Source organism: Lissotriton helveticus, chromosome 3_2 (genome assembly GCF_964261635.1).
Source record: "Lissotriton helveticus chromosome 3_2, aLisHel1.1, whole genome shotgun sequence".
In the NCBI taxonomy this organism is placed as follows: domain Eukaryota; kingdom Metazoa; phylum Chordata; class Amphibia; order Caudata; family Salamandridae; genus Lissotriton; species Lissotriton helveticus.
Window position 1 is genome coordinate 462,850,346 of NC_136062.1, and position 13,129 is coordinate 462,863,474.

Consider the following 13,129-nt stretch of genomic DNA (forward strand, 5'->3'; position numbering starts at 1 on the left):
GGTTTAATCCATCACCATTCTTTAGCTCACTCCACCACCCCATTTCAAACATGGCTATATGCAAATCAGTCTGACCCTGTGCCTCATGGGAACAGTACAGCCCGAAATGCCAAGCCATGTCTTCCATGGACCGGAAACAAGCATCCTGGGACTGGTTTCGGATTCATAATCCTCATCAGCCAGGCTATCTTGAATCCAGTGGCCAAGTGGCCAAGTGAGCAAGGGACTCACGTCTGAGCATACCCTGCCACACTTAGGGCGAACAAAGCGATACAAAGAAATAAGCATCAAAAGAGATATTTGTCCATGCCAGACCAGGACAAAGTCACAAGTTCAAGCTGACCGCAATGGAGCAGAGGCCAGCTACAGGCACCAAGTTAGGCCAGCTGAACAAAGAACCTTAAATCCTGGTTGCGGAGTGATGCATGGATCCAAGACAAGAAGCTTTGCACAGTCAAATTGATGCATGGGGTCTGAGATGCGCAGCAAGGTCCGGTGCATCGTTGTCGAGGATCCCATTTACGGGGAATTGAGATTTGATGTCTGGGCTTCGAGAGCGCGTTGCACATTTGGCGTGGTATGTCTGTATCAATGGGCTCCCAGGCTGCGATGCAGAGGCAAGCGTTGCCATTGTGCTGCCGTCGATGAAGAAAGCGAGGACCTGGGTCTGAGATGCATCATGCCATCAGCGATGCATCAGTTCCACAGATGCAAAGGACAGTGCCGACCTTTTGCACCAGGCCCAATCAATGCAATGGCAGGAATGCTTTTTTCTGCAAAAGGATGCGTTGTTCAGCTGAGGAGATGCGTCAGTTGGGCTATAGGATGCACCACTCAGCAGAGAAGAAGTATTGGTTCTGCTGGTAATCACATTAGGCCAAAATTCCGAAAGGTCCAAGAATAGGGTTGCACCATTTTCGAGGGTCCACTTGGCAGGGTCGACTCAATTGGCAGAGTCCAGGTGCAGATGCAAGGTTATTGGAATCCTGTTATGTAGGGCAGGAGCCAGCAAGTCAGCACAACAAAGCTGGAGTCCAGAAGAATAGCAGTGGAGCATACTGGAAGAGTATCCACAGGTCCAGAAATGTACTGAAGTTGTGTTGCCTGAGGTCCATTTCTTATACCCAGTGATGCCTTTGAACTGAGGGGACTTCAAAGAGACGCATTTGATGTGAACAGTTTCCCTGCCTTTCTGCCCTGGCTCCAGACTCACCATGGTGAGGGGGTGTATGGAGCTCTTGGTGTGTGGACAAGACAGAGCCTATTTAGGTTTATGTGAGGCTGTGTCCAGCTCCTCCGTTCCATTCTGTCAGGATGGCCAATCAGGTCATAGCTAAGCCCCCTTGGTGGGTGGCTGTCTAGGAGGAATACACAAAGCCTAGCTCTCACTGGTCCCAGACATGTGATCAGAGGCAGGATGCAGGCACCAAATGCCTAAGGCAAAAAGAAAATCCCACTTTCTAAAAGAGGCATTTTCAAGCTACTAATTTAAAATTTGATTTCACCTTAAATTAGCAGTTTAAATTAGGATTCCAGAGACACCAAACTTGAACCAATCATATCTTTTCATTTGGAAATACTAATAGAAATGTAATAAGGTAATCCCAATGTTTTCCTATGGAAGGTGTAGGTCTTGCAGTAGTGAAAAACAAATTAAGAATTTTTCACTACCATGACATGTAAAACCTAAAAGTCAATGTTCTGTTTTTCAAATACACTGCACCCTGCCCTCTGGGTTGTTCAGTGCCTACCCTGGGGTGATGTATAGGTATTGAAAAGAAAAAGGTTTCGGTCTGTCAAGAAGTTTAGCTTGCCTGGTCGACATGGTAGTTTAAAACTTCACCCACTGGTTGTGCAATGGCAGGCTTGAGGCATGTTTATATGGCTACTTAAGTGCTTGGCACAATCAGTGTTGCAGGCTCACTGGTAGAACTTAATTTACAGGCCCTGAGCACAGGAAGTGCACATTAGTAGGGACTTAGTAAATTAACTATGCCAATTGTGGATAAGCCAACGTTAACACAACTTAGGGAAAGACCACAAGCATCTTAGCATTGATTAGCAGTGGTAAAGTGCGCAGAATACGTTGGGCAGCAGAAATGAAGTCCAGGAGGTCTGAAGTCAAATTGTATGGGAAAACCAGGGTAAGGTCTAACTCTAAGTTACTCCTGTTGTCCTAGTGAAAGCATAGGAGCAGCAAGGGTGAGTAGCTGAGGCTTGCTCCAGGAGGTGGTTGAGGGTTTGGAACTCATGGTACAATAAAAGGGATTACACACAATTAACTAAAATTCCAGTATAGGCTATTTGTTGATTTTGAATGTGTATTACATTTACACAAAGGAATGCAAGGGAGTTAACATAGAGAACACCTAAAACACAGAAAGTCCTAACTACTCAAGTGACCAAAATACAACCTCAAGCAATACCCTAGCATGCTTCTAGAATGTCAGTGCAGTTAGAGTCAATGCATAGGGTTATCCTATAAGGGGGTGTTATGCTGTTCTTTTCTACAGCCAGGAATGGGTCTTCACTCTTTTATTATGGTGGTGTGTACATTCTCCTGTTCAGTGGAGCAAAGGTGCCAGATAAAGTGCTGCAACTTATCAGCATGGCTCAGATATGCCTGATGTTTAACTGGACTGGTCTCTCTGGGCGATTCCCATTACAACACAGTGGCAGAAATAGGTCTTGAGTCCTTTTGCTGGACAAAATGTTAGGCCTACCAAGAAAGACCCACCCATAGATCCATGAGGTCTCCATGTCAAGATTCCAGAGGCAGAAATATGCGTACAAAGGGAACATACATCCTAAAGCAACACATCAGTTAGGGCAGCACTCTTAATGTATATGCTTTCTTAGCTACACAATACACATGGAACATGCCACACACAACCGGAACACTGACTTCGTTAGTGTATGAATCCTAGCTATGGGGGACTGAACAAATTAAACCATGGACAGCTGGTAGATCTGCCCTCACAAGCAGACTGTCACAGGAAAGGCCAGAAATTAATCAAACTGGTGCAGGATGACACAGCTTTCCTTTGCATGCAAGGTCTTTTATGACACCCTAGACTGCACAGTGTCACTGTCCTAGAATCCCTCCCCCCTTACATACAGCAACAGTCAGAGAGGAGATGCACTGGCCGATTCCTTGTATGAGGTAAGACTGTAATATTCTTTCTCCAAAGGTGCCATTCCAGTGATTTATGGATCTCCCTGGTCCATCTTCTCTTGTAGGTGCTGGTCGGTCATCGGGAAGTCAGGAGGAGTTCAGCAGCTATCTCTTTCCGTGGGATGTATGTCAAAAGGAGCCATCCAGCATGAGCTGAACCACGCTCTGGGCTTCTACCATGAGCAGAACCGCAGCGACCGCGACAATTACGTGACCATCATGTGGAAGAACATCTCACCCGGTCAGTGACACCCCCGGGCTCCACTCACCACTAAGAGGGAAAACTAAATACAACTCAGATTCCTGATGGGCACAACTTTAATTTAATTTAAACACCTGATTGGTTCAGCTAAGGTTTGATCACAGATAACTAGTATTACACTTTTTCTATCAATCTGATTCTTGGTAACGGTGATCTATATTCATTATTGTCACAAGCAGTCTGTGGTCCTTTTCACAAAATGTACCACTATATAATTTATTAGCAAGGTATGGATGCCTAGAGATGGAAAATATTTGACAGCAAGTCATAACGTTTTGCCTTTTGCGTGTTACCACTCCACTACCAAGATACCTTGATGTAGATCCAGAACACACAAAGCCCACTAAAAGGGTCACCTTATTTATGCAGTCATTCAGTCAGTATATTATATATGCAGTGAAAAGGCCAGCAGAAACCCCCCTAGCATTTGTTGCTCCCATACACCATAAAAACGCTGCCAGGCAATGTTGAAATCATTCGCACTCTAAACATACTTGGTCATGGGATTTCCTATTCACAACTGAAAGAAAATGATGCTGCCTTATGTCTTCAGAAACTTGCTGTTACTATAATGAGCAAATTGTTCTTCCAGTCGTGTATCACAGGATTCGACTGGCTACTTGCCCACCATTAACGCCCTTTCAACTGAGTTGATAACTGTTTCTGAAATTTTGAAAAAGTCAGAGCTGATAAGGGAATCATTGCATTTGGGGAAAATTGTAGCGGTCATGGATTATTATTATTATTATTAAATGAAATTTGTAGAGCGCACTGACACCATGAGTTTCCTGGTGCTATAAGACATCGGATTCCAGAGCTGAGGTTGGATGCAGGGTTAGCAGGGAAGGGGAAAGAGAAAAGTTTTGAGCAACTTCCTGAAATGCAGGAGGGAGCTGCTTGATTTGATGTTCAAAGGAAGGAAGTTCCAGAATTTCGGAGCCAAAAAGGCAAACCTACGTCCACCAAATTTGTTAGTTCTAATTTTGGGTGTGGTAAGAGATTTAAGATGGATAGAGCGGAGGTTGCGGTTTGGACAGTAGGGGGTGATCAGAGAGGTCAGGAAGGCAGGGCAGGGGCAATTGAGGGCTTTGTATGTGAGACAGCCCAGCTTGAAGGCCACCCTTTGTTCAATTGGTAACCAGTGAAGTTTGTGCATCATAGGTCTGGCAGATTGCCATTTTGGGGATTTAAAAATGATCCGGGCTGCCTGGTTTTGGATCACCTGAAGACGGTGAAGGAGAGTTTTGGGAAGTCCGTGATAGATGCTGTTGGAAAAATCCAAGCGGGAGAGCACAAGAGAGATGATGACCTGAGTCAAAGCAGGGGTGGGAAGCAGATGACTGACCTTCCGGATCCTTCTAAGCTGGAAGGAGCAGGATGAGATCACGGAGCTAATATGAGGTGGAGAGAAAGGTCGGCGTCAATTATTACGCCGAGGCTTTTTACAGAAGTGGAGGGGGCCGGCGGGGGTCCCAGTGCGTGAGGCCAGAACTGGGTACCCCAAGAGGAAGGGCTAGAGCCTGGGAGAAGAAGCTCAGTTTTCCCGGGGTTTAGCTTCAATTGGTTGGAGTTCATCCAATCTTGAATGTGGAGCATGGCGGAGTGAAAATTGTCTATTGCATTGGGGGAGTTGAGTGGGAAGATGATCTGCAAGTCATCCGCATAGTTAAAGACTGTAATGTCCCACTTGCGGAGTGAATGGAGTAGGGGACGGAGGTACAAGTTGAACAGGAGGGGTGATAAGGAGGAGCCCTGAGGGACTCCGCAGGTTGTGGGGGTCTTGGGGGCTGTGTAGGGGCCTAGGCGGACGGCTTGGGATCTGTTAGACAAGAAAGACCGGATCCAGCCGAGGGCGGGGTCCTGGATGCCAGCCTGTTCGACACGGTTGAGCAAGATGTTGTGGTCAACCGTGTCGAACGCGCCCGAGAGATCCAGGAGGACGAGAGCCTGGGGGATTCCTGAGTCGGCATTTCTTCTTAGCATGTCGAAGACAGCCAATATGACGGTTTCAGTGGAAAATGAGGGCCTGAAGCCAACCTGATTAGGCTCCAGACAGCGGGAGGACTCAATGAAATTGGAGAGGCAGCTGGTGACATGTGCTTCAAGGAGTTTTGAGAAGTAAGGCAGAAGCGAAATGGGGCGGTAATTGGAGAGTTCCGCTGGGTCCGCGCCAGGTTTTTTTAATAGCGGGACAAGGATGGCTTCTTTGAAGGGTCTCGGGACAGTGCCTGTGCTGAGTGAACTGTTCAAGAGAGGTAAGATGCAATCAGGTAAGGAGTGACATACTCTACGCAAGACCGAGGGTGGACAGCCGTCGTTCGGGGAACCTGATTTTACCCGGGAGGCGAGCTGTCCGAGGGAGGTAGGGTTGATAGGGGGGAATTCAGTAAAAATAGGAGTGTTATTGAGGGGGGTTTCCAGAGTGATGATCTGGGGGACAGTGGAGATCGATGCCTTGATTTTGTTGATTTTTTCGACAAAAAAAAGGTTAAGGGCATCACAGGTTTCTTGGGTGGGAGTCTGGCCTGGGAGGGTTCTGTCGTCGGATGTCAATTCATTCATAATTTTGAAAATTTCTTTGGATTTATTGTCTGAGGAAGAAATTCGGTCCGAGAAATGGGAGGATTTGGCAGAGACTATGGCAGTTTTATAGTCTCGGCGAGCTGAGATGTATTGTAGTCTGGTTAGTTCGGAGTAGTTACGTCTCCATGCCCTTTCTGATTGACGTACCTTTAGTTTCAGTTTTTTGAGGTTATCCGAGAACCATCTGTAGGAGTTTTGGTGTCTGGTCGGGGGAAATTTAGTGAGAGGGGCGAATTTATCACTGGCTGACTGTAGCCAAAGAGTGATGTCATGTTCTAGTTTATCCACATTAGTGCATGGGCCAGGGGCGGGGCAAGTGTCTGACAGATTCGCAAGGAATCCTTCAGCGTCATAGGCATTCCATTTGCGGGATAGACCTCCGGCCATCAGAGGGATGGGGGAGTGGCCACTGAGCATGAGAGTGGTGTCTATTAAATGGTGGTCAGACCAAGTACAGGGTGAGACGGAGGGAGGGGAAAAAGAGACGTTTTGGGTCCAAATTTGACCAAGCTCTCTGCGCAAAAGCAACTGAGATGGTATGGAAGCATAAAGCAAAGTACAACAGAATCATTCTTTGAATGGGCATCTTTCACATGATTTGCAATGTCATGTCCAGTCTTGGGAGCCACTTTCAAGAATCTGGACTTTGCAACCTTTGCATTGAAGCAAATAGGACAGCAGAAGGATCAATATCATCAGTACTAGAAGGTCATATGTACAATTTGTATATCATCAGTACTAGAAGGTTGTATGTACAATTGTGCAGTTTAAGTACACAATTGTGTGCATGAAGTAATGTTGAGACTGGCTTGGGTGGAATATATCCCCAGGGTGGAGAAGAATTACAAAGAGAAAATTCAAGCAGTCTACTCCTGCATTGAGGATGTTAATGACTTTGCAAAATGCCTATGTCAACAGATTAGACAACCTCTTGCAGAATGTTTCCTTTGCCGAAGTAAAACAGCTTTGTGATGTATTCCTGGAACATCTTCAACATAAGAATGGAGATCTTTGTATTTTGGATGTCGTATATGGATATGGTTGAGTATGTCTTGCTGGCTCTGCTGCGTGCTGCTCAAGATGTAAATTGGCATTTACATCTTACCGCATACGCTCCATGATCCCGTGGTGTTTTACGTATGACAGGATCAACTGCGCTAGATATCTTCCTATATACTTTGCTGAAATAACATTACTTGCAGTGAAACATCTAGAGATACACCACAACTTCATCAACAGATGCTTTTCAGTTCAACTGTCGGATGTAAATCTGTTCCCTCTTGCAGGGGCAGTCTGAGGAAACATGCAGAACGTGTACATTTTTAAGCCGGTATAAGCAAGAGATGTCGTCTGAATGATCCACGGACACATAGTCCAACTGGGAGAGGGAGGAAGTTGGAAACACGCGAGGGGGCAGAGCAACTGAAAGTGGACTGGATGGAGGGGCAGCCAGCACCTCAGGCTGTGTTAAATATACTAGCTTGCAAGTGCATTAGGAAGGGCAAACTGCCAACATGTGTCTGCTGTCTAAATGACCTTAAGTGTACTGACATGTGCAGACTTCCCATCTGTGAAAATCAAACAGACGCAGAGAATGAGGACACCTATTCAGATAAAGAAGATGATGATGACAAATGTGAATGATACAATTGGGTTTATTTTCACTCATGACATACTTTGCCTATATAAGATATAGCAACTATTATTATTTCAAATAGTAAGTGAACATTTTGCACATAATCTATATCAATATAAGACAAATACAATGAATTTTTATTGTTATTATTTTTAGGACTATATTGTTATTAGTACAATTAAAAATCATAATTATTTTAAAATAATATTGAATTTAACCAATCTTGTGGATTAGATGTATTTTTCCACATATTATGATGAATTTGTATATTTATCAAGAATATGAAGAACATTTTTATTTTTTTGGCTAGGTGGCTAATCCAAACATATCTGACACAAGTCAAAGAGTGATAACTTGCATTCACATGTTTTCCATCTCTAGGCATCCATAGCTTGCAAGAAATTCATGTTAGAACCCAGCCCCGCGTGGTACCAAAGGCCTAAATTGTGGGTCCTAGCTCATGACTACTGCTGAGGGGATTAACTGGAGCAATGTCCCATTGAAAATCCATTTGTCCTTTTCATACCATAAAATCTCCTGCACAGGATGAAATGTAAACCGTGTTTAAAATGCATTTTCATGATGTTGATAATGAGAATCAGTAAATGTCAACTACAGTGCCCGGCTTCAGAGAGATGGGGACCAGATCTAAACAGAAGTATTCAAATTAGGTTGCTACACTGCAGGGAATTCAATATCCTTTTCAATACAAAGATTATGCTTTAAAACTTCCCACTTGTTGTTTGTGTACTGTACAATGCAGCACACATGCAAAGTGGGAGAAATAAGGAGAAATTAAAACATTTCACCTAGTTACACTTCCCTTGAGGAAGCGCAGGATTTTGGCCCAAATCTCTGTCTACAATTTGTTGTAGATAGGGATCTACGTCAAAACCCCTGGGTGGTTGCATAGGAATGCCCATGTACCATCCATGGAATGCCCCCCCCCCGATCCAAAGTAATGCAAATCAGCGCAAAAAGTGACTTTGCTTTACTTTGGGTTACTTTGGTTTACAAGCCAATGCAAATTGAGAGTTGCGTTGGATTGTGAATCCCACCTGAACACTTTGCATCAGGTTTGCCCTAGAAAAGTAACCCAAACCCAAACACAAAGCATGTGTTTTTCATATGGGCCCAGATGAGAAGTACAGCACCTTGAGCATCACTCTCTTTCTCACTCCACTATCTCACATACAAATGTTAGTGTTTTTGTGGGCAGTTTCTTCATTCTTCATAGCATCTCAAAAAGTCAACTCTGTAGTCCCACATCTTTGCATGAAAAACTCCCCCCAACCTTTCACTCGAATGCCTGTCTCCTCATTTGTCATAAACTGCATGTCTCCTCTCTCTGAGCCCAGCCTATTTTAAGTCACAGGCATGTTAATATTGTATTACTGCTTATGTCCTCTTTTAATTCTAAATGTTCAACTAAATCACCTCTGCTTTGAAAGTAATTCCTGCAAACTAATAATACCTAATGTCTTCTTTTATGTATTAATCTCACAAATCATCTATTAGGATTCACATACCCTCCACTTCCAAAATGATTACACCTAACTCCTAATGATTTACTCTTCCTCAACGAAACTGGGGTAAATTCATCGTAGTTTTTTTTTGAGAGCAGAAGACTAATATTAAACCTTGGGTGCCCGGAGCATTGTGCTCCCCAGCAAAAAGTGCTTTAATGCCTTGTCAGGGGAAGTAAGCGCTATGCATATATGTAACTACAATACAATACAATCTAAGGTGAAGGATGCACCGTGGAGATTATAAAGGGGGTTGGATCACTTTATGAGGCAAACATGTTTTCCTAAGGATAAAACATGATGATTTTCCCATCAAAAAGACAACAGTAAGTTCCCTTTAAACATGGCCGAAACTCTAGTAAACCCCTCCTGGAAGGTTTGTAGGCACTGGTATTTATTCAGTGTGAACCTCGCTTGGGAGTAAGACAATGCTCTTCAAAAAATAGGATTTAAAATTAGAATTACTCAATTTAATTGCACATGCTGATACGATTAAGTGAATTACCATAAATCACATGCTTTACAATCTTGTTTCATGACTGAAATTTAACCCCCCCCCCCCATGTTCCACATTTGACAGCTTAGCCATTAGACAATTTCTAACCCCTGATATGGCTGAAGCAGCAACGCCCCCTATAGAGCTGGGATTTTATCTTTATTGAAATGGGACATATCAGTTTCAGTCATCACTAACTCATAATTACTGTTTGTTCATCTTAACAGAAGACATCATCAACTTCAGCAAAGGAAACACCAACAACCTTGGCCTGGAGTATGACTACTCCTCAGTGATGCATTATGGGAGGTAAGTCTCCTATGCTCAGCCAAGAAGAGATGTTCTGTTTAAAACTCTCATTAAAGGCTTTCACATATAGCCAGTGACCCTTTCTTAGATTTAGGCAGCCGGTGTACTCCATTGCAAACATGACCGATTACTCTGTTCGCCACACCCTAGGACAGCCCGCTTCATTTAGAGATGGGCAGACCCTAGGTGTCCCGTCGACAGAGCCCCTATTGGCTCTGTTGATGAAATACTTCCTCCGACAGCCCAATGTTGTAGCGGCCATCTGAAGAATGGCATTACAATGCCAGACCTATTTAGGGTGATTGGTGTAATATCTTTTTTTCCTGTCCATCACTGCCAGGAAAAACCTGGTAATGAGGGTCAAGGAGAAAATAATTATGACCCCCACAAAATCCTTTTTATGTGCAGAGGTGACTGCTGGGGTGGCAGTCATGTCTACATTTGGCGATGGAGTACCATCGGGATGGCATAGGTAATATCCTCCGCCACCCAACTAATTCTACATCCATCAAACCCTAAATCACACCCTGTGATGTGATCTCTTTGTTCAGCCCTGAGATTGCTGGACTGAGGAAGTAGAGGGTGGTGTATATTTCACATTTGATGGTGGTGGGGGTACAGGTAGCAGAGCATGGTGCATATTAGAATCTGAATATGAGAGGAAGGGCACCAGAGTGCTAACTGTGTCTATTAGACTAGAAGAGATGCAATGGAAGGATGGCTGTGTTGGAGTCATGAGTGCCAGAAAGTGGAAGTGCCTTAGGTGATGAAAGTGAGAAAGAGCAGTAGAGTCATGGCTGTGCCAGTGAACATGTCCTCGTAAAGTGGAACGTCCATGGGTGAAGAAGGGTAGCACCATCATGGCTGTGTTGGTCAACATGATTTGTTAGGACCAAAGCTCTGTATATGAAGTAGGGTACGGAAAGATGGCTGGGCTGGCATATGTAGGTGCCACAGTGTTGAACCACCATAGATAATGAAGTAAGAAAGTGAAGTTGAGTCTTTGCTGTGTCAGTAAACATCTTCCAAAAAATGTAATGTCCACATGTGAGGAAGGGCAGGGAAATGTTGTCTTAATTGGTGAATAACTCGGTTTAGAGTGGTTGTGCCATTGTTGATGAATTGCATGAGGATGATGCCTCAGTGCTGATGCAACCTCTATCAAAAGAGGAAATATCATGAGACCCCACTGGAGGAGTTTTTCATATCAGTACTTTTTAGGATTTGAGATGGTAAGTGAGGGAAAAGGCGCTGAGGTGGGCGTGTGCTGCCCCCATGGCTTAGTGACTCATGAAAAGGAGAACTGAAACGTTTTAGACTGAGCTGGGCAGGATCTGCAGGGGGCTAATTCTAGAAAATCATTGATGCTGAATTTAAATATGCAATGTTTTAAGATATGCAATGTTTTAAGCAAACACAAAATATTTCACCCTCACCTGTTCCCAATGTGGACTCACCTTAACTTGCGGTAGTGTTTTATATGAACTGTGTAAATAATTAACTATAATTGCACGTACATGCTGACTTTACCTGTGATGTCTTCATTTCTCCAGGTATGCTTTCAGTAACACATCTGGACAGCCGTCCATCATCCCCAAGCCAAATCCTGACGTACCCGTCGGACAAAGAATTGGGCTTAGCAACCTGGACGTTTCCAAAATCAAAACCCTATACCAGTGCGGTAAGGAGTGGATGTCTACAGATTGATACTGAAACTTCATAACAGTCATATAATCTTTTCCTCCTAGGCTGTAATATCACATTTGTAATGATTCCAGCTCAATATCCACCAATATCATTCATCATGGGACTTTTTATTTTAATTTTATTTGTATTGATGAAATACGGTGGATTCCTGTCCTTTCCCCCTGCGCTGGTACACAATTTGCTGCCTAGCACCAATGCAGACACCCTTGCAGACACCTTCCTGCACAAAAACAATCCAGAGAGGCGATTTCCTCATTTGATATGTACTGCAGAGTGTAGCACACATGGAAAGAGGAAAAAACTAGGAGAAATAAAAACATTTCTTCTCGTTACGCCTGCCCTTGGGATGCGTAAGGTTTTGGAGCTGCCCCAGGTCTAAGTGAATTTTGTAAATCTGGGGCATAATCAAATTTCAGGGATGTTACATGGGAACACCCACCTCAACAGCCATGGAGCATCTTCTTGATGCGGGGTAAGAAAATGCCTCACTTTGTCCTGACTTGCCTTACTCTATATCTATGAGGTCATGTAAAGCCATATAGGGAGGCTTTGCATCGCCTCAGAGATATTATTGAGATGCCTGCGTCAGAGGAGCATCAAAAAAAGTGACGCTCCGGTCTCTTGTAATTAAGCCCTTTTGTGTCTGTTCTGTCAGGAAAATATCTGAACCATTCTAGCGCTGCATTTAACACAGTGGCTGCCATTCAAGCAGTAGGTCATGGTCTACTGTGTGGAATGAGGCTGATAAATCTAACAGTATCAGCCAAGATAAACATGTTTCACCATCTTTAGCTAAGGCAGACAAATAGAACTGACTAATTGCCCTGCTGAGACCTAAAACCTGCTCCAATCGCCATTCTCTGTTCTTCCTGCTGATAGAATGAAATCTCAGCGTTTATCTCTCGATAAGATCCCAGCATTTATCCCCTAGCTGAATTACAGCCTTTGTCTTCTCCTGATGCAATCCCAGCATTTTTCTCTGATAGGATCTCAACACTTGTCCCCCAATAGGATTCCAGCATTTATTACCAGATTGGAGCTCAGAATTTAGCACATGACTTGATGCCAGCATATATCTCCTGATTGGATCCCAGTATTTAACCCCTGATAAGAACCCAACATTTATCCCGATTGTATCCTAGCATTTATTTACTGATTGGATTCCAGTGGTTATTCCCTGATTGGATTCCAGTAGTTATTCTCTGATTCGATTCCAGGATGGATTCCCTGATTGAATTCCAGCACTTATTCTCTTATTGGATGCTAGCATCTATCCCTGGTGAGATGTCAGCCTTCAGTCCATGCCGGTATCCCAGCGTTTATTTACTTGTGGATCCCAGTATTCAACTCCGAGCATAGATTCGTGGATACTGGAGTTTCCTACTAATTAGATCACAGCATTCATATGTAAACAAGATCTATCTATTTATTTATG

The 13,129-nt window shown here is 43.8% G+C and overlaps 1 protein-coding gene across 1 annotated transcript in view; it reads left to right on the plus strand.

Moving 5' to 3' along the window:
* LOC144826168 (embryonic protein UVS.2-like) overlaps positions 1-13,129 on the plus strand; it is a 177,308-nt gene that overhangs the window by 47,426 nt on the left and 116,753 nt on the right. The window contains 3 exon segments of the mRNA XM_078684562.1: positions 3,241-3,416; positions 9,906-9,987; positions 11,541-11,668. Of these exon segments, the coding sequence (XP_078540688.1) occupies positions 3,241-3,416; positions 9,906-9,987; positions 11,541-11,668 (386 nt within the window).